At 45.4% G+C, this 14,691-nt stretch overlaps 1 protein-coding gene across 1 annotated transcript in view; it reads right to left on the bottom strand.

Moving 5' to 3' along the window:
- ANK1 (ankyrin 1) overlaps positions 1–14,691 on the bottom strand; it is a 214,595-nt gene that overhangs the window by 77,497 nt on the left and 122,407 nt on the right. Inside the window, exons 15-21 of the mRNA XM_018571430.1 lie at positions 13,016–13,114; positions 9,542–9,640; positions 8,253–8,450; positions 6,386–6,484; positions 4,414–4,512; positions 3,400–3,498; positions 3,039–3,131 (exon numbers count right to left, since the gene is read on the bottom strand). Coding sequence (XP_018426932.1) covers positions 3,039–3,131; positions 3,400–3,498; positions 4,414–4,512; positions 6,386–6,484; positions 8,253–8,450; positions 9,542–9,640; positions 13,016–13,114 — 786 coding nt within the window. The remainder of the gene's footprint in view (positions 1–3,038; positions 3,132–3,399; positions 3,499–4,413; positions 4,513–6,385; positions 6,485–8,252; positions 8,451–9,541; positions 9,641–13,015; positions 13,115–14,691) is intronic.

Raw genomic sequence — 14,691 nt, 5'->3', positions numbered from 1 at the left:
TGCTTTACAACTGCACTTATTTTCTAATGAATACATAACTGGATTAAATGGTGTTTTTTTAAATTTCTGCCTGGAGTTCAGCTTTTAATAAATCAAAGCCCTCACTGCACATAAGTAGACTTCTAGGTAATTATTTCACTATAAAGGGGCTTTTAAAATATATCTAAAGCCAAAACAATGCATGCTCCATCACAACCCTTGCTCTATTGCTCCAAAAGAGTGGGACATCTATGTTTGGTGGAGCACGTGACCACCCCCATGTGACAGTGCCGTGCTGAAGTTGCTGATCGGTAGGCTCGAACACTGTCATTTACAAATGACAGTTTCCCCGGTGAGCTCTAATGCAGAGCAGAGCTCGGTGAGTTTCACATGCTGTATTGAAGGGTTATTTGGAGACACTGGGGTTGATTTACTAAAGACAAATGGACTGTTCACTTTGCAAGGGAAGTTTCCCCTTAGCGTGGTAAGCGAGGCGCAGCTTTGTTTACTTCCATTAACCAATAATGTGCAAGCAAAAATACAGTTTTTTTTCATTTTCCTTGCACATGATTGGGTATTCTAAGGCTGACCATACACTGATTTTTTTTTTTCGTTCAACCCACAGACCGAACTAAAACAATAGACCCAGTTCCTCCATCAACACTAATAACATGTTGATCGAGGAATCCCGCTATTCACATTGTATTCTGACAGGTGCCACCGGCCCCTGTCAGAATACCCGACTAGAGCGGGCAGCTCTTTGGCTGCTGGCTCTGATCGATCGAAGATATTTCCAACCAGCTCCTTCGATCAGCTGATCAAGGGATGCTGATCGAAAGGGTGCTGACAGTGGCACGCACTGTGTGAATTTCGTCCGGTTCCTCAAAAGCCGGCCGAAATTGGAACAGTGTATGGGCACCTTAAAGTGACATTAAAGTATAATTTTTTTCCCCTCCCCCCAATGTTAGTATAAGCACTTACCTTAAATGAAGTCTCTTAATACGAACTTCTTCTTTCCTGTAGTTTTCAGCAATCTCTCCAGCGCTGCTGCGTGTCTCCGATCCAGCGCTGACTCCTCTGTCCTTGCTGTCACTTCCGATCCAGCGGTGTCTGCATGCGGGTGCAGGCGTCCATATACTTACCTTGCATCTCTGCTCGTCTCCCGGCCGAAAATCTGAAGTGCGCATGCACTTGAAAGGCTGAAATGTACCAAATATATACACGGCCTGTCCAAAAGCAAAAGTCACACACTGTAATATTTCGTTGGACCACCTTTAGCTTTGATTACGGCTCACATTCTCTGTGGCATCGTTTCGATAAGCTTATACAATGCCACAGCATTTATTTCCATCCCGAGTTACATTAATGGGAGAGTCAGATCACTGTGTAAAGTCTTCTCCAGCACATCCCAAACATTCTCAATGGAGTTAAGGTCTGGACTCTGTGGTGGCCAATCCATGTGTGATAATGATGTCTCATCTGAACCACTCCATCACAAACTGAGCCCGATGTATCCTGGCATTGTCATCTTGGGATATGCCCAATGTGTCATCAGGGCAGAAAAAAGTAATTGATGGAAATGTCTGGCCATTCAGTATATTCAGGTAGACAGCTGACCTCATTTTTTTGGGCACATGACGTTGCTTAACCTAGTCCTATTATCCAGTGGAAGGCTCTGACCTCCTCTCTGTTTAGTTAAATCTAGGTGATGACTTTCTTTTTGGACAGGCCGTGTATATGAGCATTTTATACAAATTAAAAATACAAATATTGAATTGGACCTTTTTAGTACCATATTGAAGTATGTATTTTTTAATTGTAATGTACTTTCATTTATTGTAGTGCCTAATGAAGATTTTTTTCAGACTGGTGGAAGTATATCTTAAGTTGAATAACCCCAAAAAGCATTGGCTTTAATGATGAAATAAATACCTCTTCCTTTCCTGTCCAACTGGAAGTAAAGGAAGATCTCTCCAATGTGAGGGAAATCTCCTCTGCGTGGTACTCAACTGGTGGGTCATGACTCAAAAGTGGGTCGCAACTCCATGTTCAGTGGGTCACCATGTGCCTTCAACTGTGCTAGGTGAGAGGCTCCTCATCTTCTCTCTAGCACAGCACTGTCAGTTCTCATGCCAAGCAGCCATTCAAAATATGCTGGGGGTATGGCTGCAAGGGAGCTCCGTCCATATGTGCATTGCATAGAGCTCCCTTGTGTTCCCTGTAGAAAAGCCTGGACCGGAGTGACGTCCATTTCTGGCTCCCAAGACCTCTACAGGGCCTACAAGGGAGCTGTACAAGCAATGCACATATGGATGAAACTCCGTCACACCACAGCAGCCCATGCTGGACTACTAGTTCTGGTACGGGAGGTGCGTTGTGTTGGCAGTGGCCGCCCACAGTTTGATCACCCGCACTGGAACATGCGGTAATGCAATGCGTTTCAGGTTGGTGTGACTCAGATCGCGACTTAATGACCAAGGACAAATGTGGGTCTTGAGGTTACACAGGTTGAGAACCACCGTCTTAGATAGCTGTCACTGGAACAATTATACCCATTGGAAGATTTCTATTGCTGCTCTGATGATGGTGGTCACCAGGACAAATCTAGAACTAAAATACAATTTTTGGCTTTAGATACACTTTAAATTGGGAGTTAAGTTAATTGTCGCTCATACTGTAGAACATGTAACTTGAATTCAGATAACAATTAGTTTGTTGTGCTGCTTTCTTCTCACAGACAGGATGTCATTTTTTCTGTAACTTGGCCTTTCTCAGTTCCTGGCTATGTGATAATGAGAAAACACTGACTGGCAGAGGAAGAGGTCCTGCTATCAAGTCTTCTAAGTCAATACTAACGCCATAAGATTACAACAAACAGATGAACCCATCTGGTATTGTTTTGGAATGGGTGACAACAATGTCATCTCCCTAAATGTTCTTCACCAACCTGTTGTAAAATCCCAGCAAGTCTCCAACCACTTCCACGTGTCACTCACCTGACCCCGTAGTTTTCCCCCTGTCTCCAGCCAAAGTAAGTTAGCTCCCCACTTGTGACTCACCTGCATCTGGGGTCCATCTGTCACCAGACTCAGAACATCTGTCACTGAGATGTATCCTAGTCGCTTTGCAATTGCCAACGGGGTGATTCCATTCTGCAGAGGCGAGGTCACAGGAAGGTGCAACAGGGCAATGGGGAGAAGAATGGGGCATGAGAGGCCAAGAAGAAGCAGTTGATGGGCGATGAAGCAGAGTGACAGAAGGCAAGACGGGCAACAAGGAAAAAACAGGACAGGGTGATAAAATACAGTGACAGTCAAAATAAGTGACAGACCACAAGAGGCCACAACAACAGAACTAGAGTGTGAGACAGACATCAGACAGGACATATTGACAGGACATGATGTGACTGGCAGCTCTCACCATGCTAGCCTGGTTGGGACAAGCTCCATTCTTCAACAGAAGTGTGACAATGTCTGTGTGTCCCTGCTGAGCTGCTTGATGGAGGGAAGTGAAACCCAACTGTAGAAAAAATACAATCAATTAGCAACTGACCTTTGCATTAGTACTTGTGTAGATGGGCAAATGCAGCATGGTTTCAGGTACATTAAGCTAGCTTTAGAGATCCTTCCTTCACTTTTGCTTCTGACCTTCTTCAGAACTCCTTTTGACCTGCTTCAAGCTGCTCTAAGCTACTTTTGCAATCCCATTACTTTGTATTTGTGGAAAAGTTGTCGCCAGCCAGGAGGAAGATTATCAATATAAAGGTGTTCCCTTTCCTGCTGGAAAAACGTTGGCCTTTTGCTTTTAAAGTTCGGTCTTCCATGCAGTTATGACCTGCCAACATACTCCCTATTTTTCATGTTTCCGTATTGCTCCAGTTTATGAGACCGGGTGCCGCTGTTTTCCACTTATGGAGAAATGGCTCCTGGTCACATAACCTCCTTCATGTAAGTTACTTAAGGGAGCAGTAGCGTGCTGATGTCACACTTGGTCAAGACCCATCCATAGCCCCTGACTGTCCCAACATCAGCGTATTTCCCATTGAATCATGACAAATGTAGTCTCAGGTAAGCAGATTGGATGTGATGTGTGGTGCCTGCAGAGATTTCCCCCTGACACCCTACTCCCCCCCTGGTGCCCAGGCACAGGTCAATTTAGAAAAGTTTAATGATGGAACAATGCAGAAAATAGGATGGAAAATAAATGAGAATAAGAGCTGACATTCACCAAAAAATGGCAAACTGGCCCTTCATAAATGGCCCCCAATGTCACTACCTGTTGACCATATTTATTGTATGGTATAATTAGATGATATTAAGACATACTCTTATAAATAAGAATCCCTTTGTGTTTATAGATTCAAATTCCACAAAAAAAACCTTGGCTGCTAAAGAAAAATCTTGAACGCTGCCATAGCAAGTGTACGGTGCTCACCTTGGTGGTGGCATTTACATTGGCTTGATGTTGCAGAAGAAACTTCACCATCTTGATGTTGCCATAATGACAGGCAACGTGTAGCGGAGTGAACCCCATCTATGGGAAAAGAAAAGTCATAGGGCATTAAATCAAGATTACTCAACACATAATACACTATAATAATGACTTCTTCCATCAAGTGCTGCTGTCCTAAGGCCCATGTCATACGAGTGATCCTGTTGCTGGTGACAACTTGCCAGTTATAGTAGTGTAGCGCCCATCACCTTTTGTGATGTGACTACCATGCCTTTAGTGATATGCCAGGGCTGTAGACAGCCTGGCTGGATTTGTAGCAGAAAGTACATGGTTAATTCCCAGGTGTCTAACCTTGTCTGTACCCCCCTGAGCGGAGTGAGACTCTGTCATATTGGGGGACAGCCAATAGGAGACACTGTGATATGTGTACAGTACAGCAGCCAGTCACTGGGCTTCTTGCAGCAAGTGGTGTCTGCTGACAAAGGGTACATATATGGGTGGGAGCTGCCATGTGCTCTCTCTCTCGCCTGGACCAGCCATGGATTAGGGCTGGGTCCTGTTCAGCCTGCCCCCCAGGCTAGGCCAAGGCCTGGGGGTGGGAATTGGCTGAGCGGTTGAAGGAGGGGTTTCCTTGGAGGCTTACAGTCTGGAGCATGCCTGAAAGATGGAAGAACCAGGACCAGTGACCTTGAAGTGCCTGGGATTCAGATGGACTTCAGAGCGGGGTGAGTGTTCTTTCATGGATTGTGGAGATGTATTCCCAGTAAAGATAAGATCTGGTGAGTCTGGAGCTAAGGAGGCCTGTACACCTAGACCCTATACCCTCTCTCCCACAGAGTATGTTCAATAAACTGTTCAAGTAGCATCATAATCCTGAAGTGGACATCAATTTATGGGCGGTTAGTGCTAATGTGTGCGGCTGAAGAATCAACCCCTAGACTGACTAGATGAGGACCGGGCAATCAGCGGCTCCCTACGGGGAGTTATCGCTACAGTACTGTTAACATACCACCTTTGCTATGGACTTGCTCCCTAGGCAGCCAAACCAGCGAGGTGTCCCTTCCTTGCTAGCGAGTGAGACTTGGCAGTGTTCTGGGCCAGCGAGGTAAGTGGAAGCCTCTCCTTGGTGATTCTGTTTTTCTAGTTGAGTGCCACCATCACCAAAATTACTCATCTGGCCTATACTAAAACTCAACCGTAGGCAAACAACTAATACACAGTTAAAGTAAAACATGTATATGGAAGCTGCTTTACCTGCCAATTTGCATCTCTGTCCTGACAGTTTTACAGCTCTGACAGTTAGCACAGCCCGGTTGGTGACCAGTCTTTTTTCTAATACAGGGAAGGTGAAGGACTCACTCACAGGCATGTCAGGTGAACCAGCTTTAGAGACATTTTATTTGGATCTGATATCACTAAAATTGTTTCACCAGAGAAGACCTGACCTTCCTATTCACCCACTTCATACTGGTATGCTTTTTAGATCAATGCAAAAACAAATCATCACATTCTCAAATAATTCATCCCCTCACAGCTACCTCATGTATCATTTCCCCCTCCTCTTTTAGATTGTAAGCCCTCAGGGGCAGGGCCCTCCTTACCATCTTGTCTTGAATTGTATTGTAATGTCTTCCTTACATTGTAAAGCGCTGTGCAAACTGTTGGCGCTATATACATACTATGTAATAATAATAATAATAAATCACAATATAGTAATCTGTATTATTCTATTTTGCTGTATTTTGATTGAGTGGGTTCTTTCATGATACAATACAAGAAGTCACCTCTCTATGTGGCTGTAGTATAAAATAAAGCCCACAGACCAACAAGCAGAAGGTGATCACCCTGGCAGAAGTCCCATGAAAAACTACCAAGAGAGGCCTGGCACTGGTAACTGATGGACATTCTGGTGGTTTAGAAGTGTAAGGTAAGAGGAAACATCTGAGAGACTTACCCGTGTTTCAGAACCCACAGAGGCATCATGGGACACCAAGAGCTCTGCTATGTTCATGTGACCCTCTTGACATGCCAGGTGGAGAGGAGTGAGGGTACTCTGTGAATGGTAAGAAGCCATGGTAATTAATTTAAATGAAAGCAGCTGTCAGCATATAGATAACTTTCTGTGCCTGGATTTGGCCCCTGCTAGGTTCTGCCCTGGGACTGTGGGTTTTACAGTCACATTTGTATTTCTCCTGTATCCCTTCTCCAGCACACACACATTGGTCTTTCCTCTGTATCCCTCCTCCAGCACACACACACACACATTGGTCTTTCCCCTCTATCCCTCCTGCGGCACACATACACATTGGTCTTTCCCCTGTATCCCTCCTCTAGCACACACACACATTGGTCTTTCCCCTGTATCCCTCCTCTAGCACACACACACATTGGTCTTTCCCCTGTATCCCTCCTCTAGCACACACACACATTGGTCTTACCCCTGTATCCCTCCTCCGGCACGCACACACATTGGTCTTACCCCTGTATCCCTCCTCCGGCACACACACACATTGGTCTTACCCCTGTATCCCTCCTCCGGCACACACATTGGTCTTTCCCCTGTATCCCTCCTCTAGCACACACACACATTGGTCTTACCCCTGTATCCCTCCTCTAGCACACACACACATTGGTCTTACCCCTGTATCCCTCCTCTAGCACACACACACATTGGTCTTACCCCTGTATCCCTCCTCTAGCACACACACACATTGGTCTTTCCCTTGTATCCCTCCTCCTGCACACACACACACATTGCTCTTTCCCCTGTATCCCTCCTCTAGCACACACACACATTGGTCTTACCCCTGTATCCCTCCTCTAGCACACACACACATTGGTCTTTCCACTGTATCCCTCCTCTAGCACACACACACATTGGTCTTTCCCCTGTATCCCTCCTCTAGCACACACACACACATTGGTCTTTCCCTTGTATCCCTCCTCTAGCACACACACACATTGATCTTACCACTGTATCCCTCCTCCGGCACACACACACATTGGTCTTACCCCTGTATCCCTCCTCCGGCACGCACACACATTGGTCTTACGCCTGTGTCCCTCCTCTAGCACACACACACATTGGTCTTACCCCTGTATCCCTCCTCTAGCACACGCACACATTGGTCTTACCCCTGTATCCCTCCTCTAGCACACACACACATTGGTCTTTCCCCTGTATGCCTTCTCTAGCACACACACACACATTGGTCTTTCCCCTGTATCCCTCCTCTAGCACACACACACATTGGTCTTTCCCCTGTATCCCTTCTCTAGCACACACACACACTTTGGTCTTTCCTCTGTACCCCCCCTCTAGCACACACACACATTGGTCTTTCCCCTGTATCCCTCCTCTAGCACACACACACATTGGTCTTTCCCCTGTATGCCTTCTCTAGCACACACACACACATTGGTCTTTCCCCTGTATCCCTCCTCTAGCACACACACACATTGGTCTTTCCCCTGTATCCCTCCTCTAGCACACACACACATTGGTCTTACCCCTGTATCCCTCCTCTAGCACACACACACATTGGTCTTACCCCTGTATCCCTCCTCTAGCACACACACACATTGGTCTTACCCCTGTATCCCTCCTCCGGCACGCACACACATTGGTCTTACCCCTGTATCCCTCCTCCGGCACACACACACATTGGTCTTACCCCTGTATCCCTCCTCCGGCACACACACACATTGGTCTTTCCCCTGTATCCCTCCTCTAGCACACACACACATTGGTCTTTCCCCTGTATCCCTTTTTTAAAGCTGAATTAAAATTTCGAATTTTATTGTGACACACAGTTCATTACCTTGTTGCCTAGATGTACATTTCCTTGCTTGCTGAGTAGCAATGTCACCATGTCCACATGACCCTCCTGAGAGGCAAGATGGAGGGGGGTGACACCTTGTAGGGATTGGGCATTACACGTTGCACCAAACTGCAGCAGGGCCCGCGCCGTGTCAACTGAGCGCTGCTTTACGGCCATGTGCAAGGGTGTGTATCCATTCTGCCAAAAAAACACATTTTAGAACTTGTTTGTTAACCTGACAAAAGCTGTTCAACATCAGCAGCAAATGGCCATTTATCAGTGTGTCAGGAAGCAGGGGGTGTTGACCCTGCTTGAGGGGCATGAGCACGGCGCATGGCACGTGGCCCCCTCGCAGGGGCAACACCCCCTGCTTCCTGACATAGTGTAACTTAATACATAACTCCCCAACAGACCCTGCTTTTGCTGGATAGTCATAGTTCCCAGACTCCTAAAAAATATAGCCTAGAAAAAAGGGAGAAGTTTGCCCATAACTGGGCGAAATGGGATTGGATTCCAGTGGGTTCAACTTATGATAAAGCCTTTTTTTCTGCCCCTAATTTAGCTTTGCTTACTTTGTCTAAGTCTGACCATTACAGTGACCTGGATATGTCCACCAATGTGTGGAAACTAACATGACTTTGTAGACATCAGACACTTTGCGGTGGGTGGAAATATCTGCACTTGTCCACCTCCAAGTTGCGGTGTTCTCAGAGGTTATCCACATAAGTTGGTCTACCGTGTGCCTAAGTCAACCTGATCTGGTTTTACAAGTGCCCAAGGTGACAACAGTGCTGAAGAGTGTGGTGTTTTGTGATGGGAGGGGCAGTTATTATTCTTGTCTTTGGGGGAAGTCAAAGGTTTGTGTACCACCCTTTGATTAGCATCCATGGGAATCCACAGGGTCACAGGAAATATTCTGAAGAACAAAACAAGTGCCTGGAATTTAACACTAGGTGACTTAAAGTGACTTAGACTCCGTGTCATTGGGGCATCCAACTACATACCGTGAATTCTAAACTATCAATAATGGGTTCTTGTCCACTCATGAGCTTCTCGTGTTGCATGTCCTGCATCTGTAGAATTAGCTGGCTACGCCTTTAAACTTGTCTGACGGCCTGATTTGGCTCATAACCTCTGCTGTCAACATACCTACATGGATACTGGGTCTGCTATCTTTTTTTCTGATGTTGCTTTTCCTAGCTACAACCCTTTAAGTTTCTACTCTTTTGAACCAAGAGCTCCCAATCATTACAAGCTGGTGTGTATGTATTAAATGCAGATGGACTTACCCGTGCTGTACAGTGTGGAGATGCCCCTTTATTCAGGAGAAGACGTACTATGTTAAGGTGATTGTGATAGACAGCTACATGGAGAGGGGTCAGGCCAGTCTTTGTCCAAGAGAAAGAAAGACAGAACAAGTCAGAGAGAAATCACTTCACAACTAAATAGCCATGTTAGATGTTGCTTTCATTTCACACAAGTTGTCTTAAAGTATAATACAAAGGCTCCTTTATTAACAAATAAACACCCATACATTTTAATTCAAGACTCATCTCTTCAGGGAAGTCTATCCTGCCTCAAACTAACTACTGAGCTATCACTTTCTCATAAAATTCATCCCCACACAGCTACCTCCTCAGACATCACTGGCCCCTCCCTTTTAGATTGTAAGCCCTCAGGGGCAGGGCCCTCCTTACCATCTTGTCTTGAATTGTATTGTGATTGTAATGTCTTCCTTATATTGTAAAGCGCTGCGCAAACTGTTGGCGCTATATAAATCCTGTATAATAATAATTTAGTAATAGAGGAATGCTAGTGGGCTTATCTGCTTGTTGGCCCGTTTCTGAAGGACTCCAGCAGAGGGGGTTCCATGGGGTCTGGAACCTACTGCTGTATTATCTTTAAAAGTGAAAATGAATTACCTAAAAGTGAGTCTACCCCAGCAGGTGAGGGAAATGGGAACTTCACGCACTGAGATTTCTCTAATGTGGTGTCCATGATACATAGGAGCTGAAGGGTCAAACTGGTGTTACCAGAGCTGTCCCTAAGGCATTCAACACCTGAGGTGATGCTGTTTTCAAGGGGCCAGATTTGTGCTGGCAGAGATTGATGACTGGATGGAAGGAGGCCTCGCAGTTGTTGTGTTGATTTGTGTTTGGAGGGAAAGGGACACCGGACCACCCTGTCAGCTGTCTGTCCGTCATCTCACCCAATTCACTGATATCACTGGTTGCAAAGAGCTCAGTGGGACACCAGCATGAGCGTCAGCTCCTGTCAACCTGTGATGCCAGTGAGCTGGGAAGAAGGAAGCCGCACAGAGCGTCACAGGTTACTAAATGGTCTTGGCAACTTAGGACGCTGTGGCTGCCCCACTGCTTAAACCATGTCTTTATGGAGCTGGCTTTGTGCACATTGGACAGTCATGCTGGAACTGAAAAAGGCCTTCACTAAACTGTTACCGCAAGGTTGCCCAATTGTGTAAAATGTCTTTGTATGCTATAGCTTTAACAGTACACTTCAATGGAAACACTTGAACTCAGTAATTTGGAGGGCCAATGACCATGTAGGTTGATGTGATGGTCAGGTGCCCGCAAACATTTGGCCACATAGTGTATTTACATGGGGCAGAGGTATTTATTCCGGTGTACTGACCCTTTAAAAAAACACCACCAATTTTAGAGTAATTCATTTAAGAAATACCCTTAAAGAAAACAGTAGGGGATGTCGTGCTTAGTGAATATTTCATACCAAGCCCTCTTCCCCTGAGACAAGACAAATGCAGACATTTCTACTCTTAACTTTCTACTCTGCAGGCAGGTCTACCAGGGGAACTTTCAAAGGAGGCATCCAATTAAGAGAAATATATAAATATGGTAATAGAAGAATAAAGTTTGATGGTATGTTACATTAATTAGGCATAGCTAATCATGTTTTGACCATTACACAAGCAGTGCTGGCTGGGTAAAAAGGATATTATTCACATTTACATATCTGATATTCTGAAGAGCTCATTCCATCGCCTAAAAGGGAAGCTCCGGCCTAGATACAAAATTATCAGTCAACTTAATAGTGTGAACTTGCTGCTACCTTTTTACTGGCTGCAAGCTCCAGAAATAAGTGCACATTGAAGATTACAAGCCAGATCCAGTCATCAGTTGTTGCACCACCATATATATAATGGTTACTTTTTTGCCCATAGCCCAAAGGAGCAGAGTCTTATCTGAGATAGACTTCATCTCCTGACAAAAGTCTGAGTATTTATGAGACATTATTTTCCTATAAATGTCCCACCAAAAAGTCTGCATTGTGCTTGAAATTATCTTTTCAGGGTGCATGTCTACACTTTTCGTGTCCTCTTGTTCCATTAGCATGAAATTCTTTTCTCCGCAGTGCAAATAGTAAATGGTAAAACTCACAGGGTCCATGAGGAGTACATCTGTCAGTGTATATGGGCATTCTGTGTCAACACATGAGGAATTTTAATAGAGGTAGACTCTATGACATAAAGTCGACTTAAAGGAGAACTATGGGGTCAGTGTTTTTCCCCATAGTTCTCCTTAGGGTAACGGGAGGACACAAACTAGCGTCCTCCCGTTACCCTAAGCTCAGTATACCGCGAGCTAAAGCTCGCGGGATACTGAGACGCCGCAGCCGGAGCGGATCCCGACGTGACAGGATCGAGAGGTGAGCGAACCCGGTATGTGTTCGCTCACTTCCCGATCTACTGAGCCGACCTGTGACAGTCTCATTGTCACAGGTCGGCTAGAACTATGAGGTGAGTGGAAATCACTCATCTCATAGTTCTCCTTTAAGGATTCAATTCTGGGTCACGTGAGATTGAGAAACTCTTACAAAAAATTGTTCTACACCATTGTAAATCTCTAATCTAACACCTATGCAGACATTATACCCAATGTGAATTTACAGTTAGCCATGCTGTCTGCCAGCAAAGGTTACCAAAAGCTAGTGTGCCATGCAGACACCATGTTCAACTTCATTTATCAAAGTATCTAAATAAATAACTGATTGCATTGCTACACAGTAACCGAGTGGTTGCAGTGGTTGTCAACTAACAGGGTATAGGGGACCTCAAATATGGCCCCTGATGTCTCCAAAGGGCTACAAATAATATTTATTACATGTAATGCTACAGTAGACTGTCAAAGACCTATGGGTTACTAGGGGAAATGGTCAGAGACTGTTCTACAGGAGTGGTGGGAGACTGAAGTCCTGCTGTAGGGGACAGTCAGAGACTAGGGACATGTTACATGAAACTGCTAGAATTTACAAATCAGTGCTACCATTATGGACTGTTGGGGCCTGCGGGCCACACCTTAAATACCAAAGACCTACATGTGTTGGGCACCAGGGTAGTGGCCAGTTAGATTGCATCCCCTACTGAAAGTTTGAATCTAACTGGTCACTAAGAGATAATACTGATAAATGAGGCAACTTTCTATGAAAACATTGCATTGACAGCCCTAGACATCCACAAACATTGTAAGGACAACAGGTGACCTTTTCCACCAAATCTAACTGATGCTTTTTAAGCCTATACAAGCATGAGATAGCAAGATAAGAAATACATGCCGTTTACTAGTGTAATCTTCTCCCTCTGCCTACAATATATATGTTAAAAGGAAAAGAATGGGGTTAAACCTAGACCCCTAATGCCCATACGATGTCACCAAAAATAGATTGTAATGTTCTGCTGAGCTCTCCCTGTGAAGCATAGACAATAACACATGAGGTATTGCAGTCACCTTGCCGGCACTGTTGCCGTGAGCTCCTCTCTCCAGTAGAAGCTCGGCAATCTGGATCTTCCCGTATTTGGCAGCCACATGGAGGGGAGTGAAACCTTTCTGAGGACAGAAAAGAGATGGGTTAGCAGAGGACTGAGGGCAAGGAGTCAGGAAGTTTACAGTTAAAACGACCTGTCAAAGAGAAGAAACACTGTAGGGATACATAGCAAGAGAAGTGTCTGTACTACAGACCCTACAAAGAGCCCAAAAGAACAGAACTTCATAATCTTCCTTTACTGAAAAAAAAACTGTAGGAACCATTGTATAGAAATATATTCAACACTACAGCTTCTTTTCCAAAACATATACTGAGATCCAGATGTCAGCCATGTTTGTAATAGGCAAGTTGAAATTGGTGCTGTGACAAACCTTATATAGAGACAAAGGAGAGAAAGGCAGCAAGCAAATGAAGAGACAGTTAGGGCAGATTCCCCTTTAATCAAACAAGAAGTCCAGACATATCACCCCTTTCTTATATCCCATCTTCCTGAGGGCTTCTCACCTGACTTACTGGCACTGCTGAACACAGTGGCTCAGTGGTTAGCAGTTCTGCCTTGAAGAACTGGGGGTCCTTGGTTTTAATGCCGGCCAGGACACTATCTTCAAGGAGTTTGCATGTTCTCCCTATGCTTGTTTGTCTTTCCTATGAGTACTACAGTTTCCTCCCACATTCCAAAGATATGCTGGAAGGGTAATTGGCTCCTGTCTAAGCTATCCTTTGCATGTACAGTATATGATATGCATATATCGCTTCTCTGCCTTTTGGCTAAGATCAAGTGTAGTATCTGTTCTTATCAGTTGCAGGAGTGGAGAGGAGCCGCTGTACTGGCCTTATGGCTGGTATGGCTGGAATCTGAGTAACCTGCCTGGTCATTGGGGTTCCTTAAAGGCCCTGGCTATAGGGAGGAAACCAAATGAGTGTCCACTCACATATAGAGTGGGGATATGGAATACTCCTCGGCACTGGGATCTGGCAGGACCCAATTCCTCCTGATTTGGATGAGTCTACCTCGTCTGGCCATGGGCTGGGGAGCAACGAAGCCTGTGGGGTTTACGCCCCCCTGGAGATGTGACCCAGGGGTGCTCGAGTAGCACTTTGGGTTTGGGACCCCACTGCTGCGAAAGGCATTTTGGCACGACACCTTTGCTTTTGTTGCACATCACCTCTTGGGCTAGGCCTTTTGACTGAATCCAGGGGTCATTTTTATTACCGGGCAGCAAGGCCTAGCCATTGTATTCACATTGGCACTCTAAATAATTTTTCTCACTATATGTGCACCTTTCACTATTTTTATGTGTTGTTCACTCCACTTCGGCTGGCCATGATTAATGGGTCCACCTGGTTTTGGCCAGGTGGGCACGAGTGCCTTGTCCCTGTCAGGAACCTTGCGGCCCGGGGGTTCAGGGATGGGCTCTGTCTCTTTGGGAGACGGACCCTTTAGATAGCATCCCTTCACATGCACCTTTTTTGTTCACTTTTTGGGTGTTTCGTAGCACGCTCCACGGGCTTAAAAAAAAAATGATGTATGCATATGAGCTGGTGAGACACATTGGCCCTAGCGAGTGTGTACACATGAGAGATAGGAGATTAGACTCTAAGCTCCATGAGGGCAGGGACTGATGTGAATGTGCGGTAT

Source organism: Nanorana parkeri, unplaced genomic scaffold (assembly GCF_000935625.1).
Source record: "Nanorana parkeri isolate BGI_ZX_2015 unplaced genomic scaffold, ASM93562v1 scaffold1756, whole genome shotgun sequence".
Taxonomy (NCBI): Eukaryota; Metazoa; Chordata; class Amphibia; order Anura; family Dicroglossidae; genus Nanorana; species Nanorana parkeri.
The sequence above is the reverse complement of the archived record's forward strand: the minus strand, read 5'-3'. Positions and strand labels throughout refer to the sequence as shown.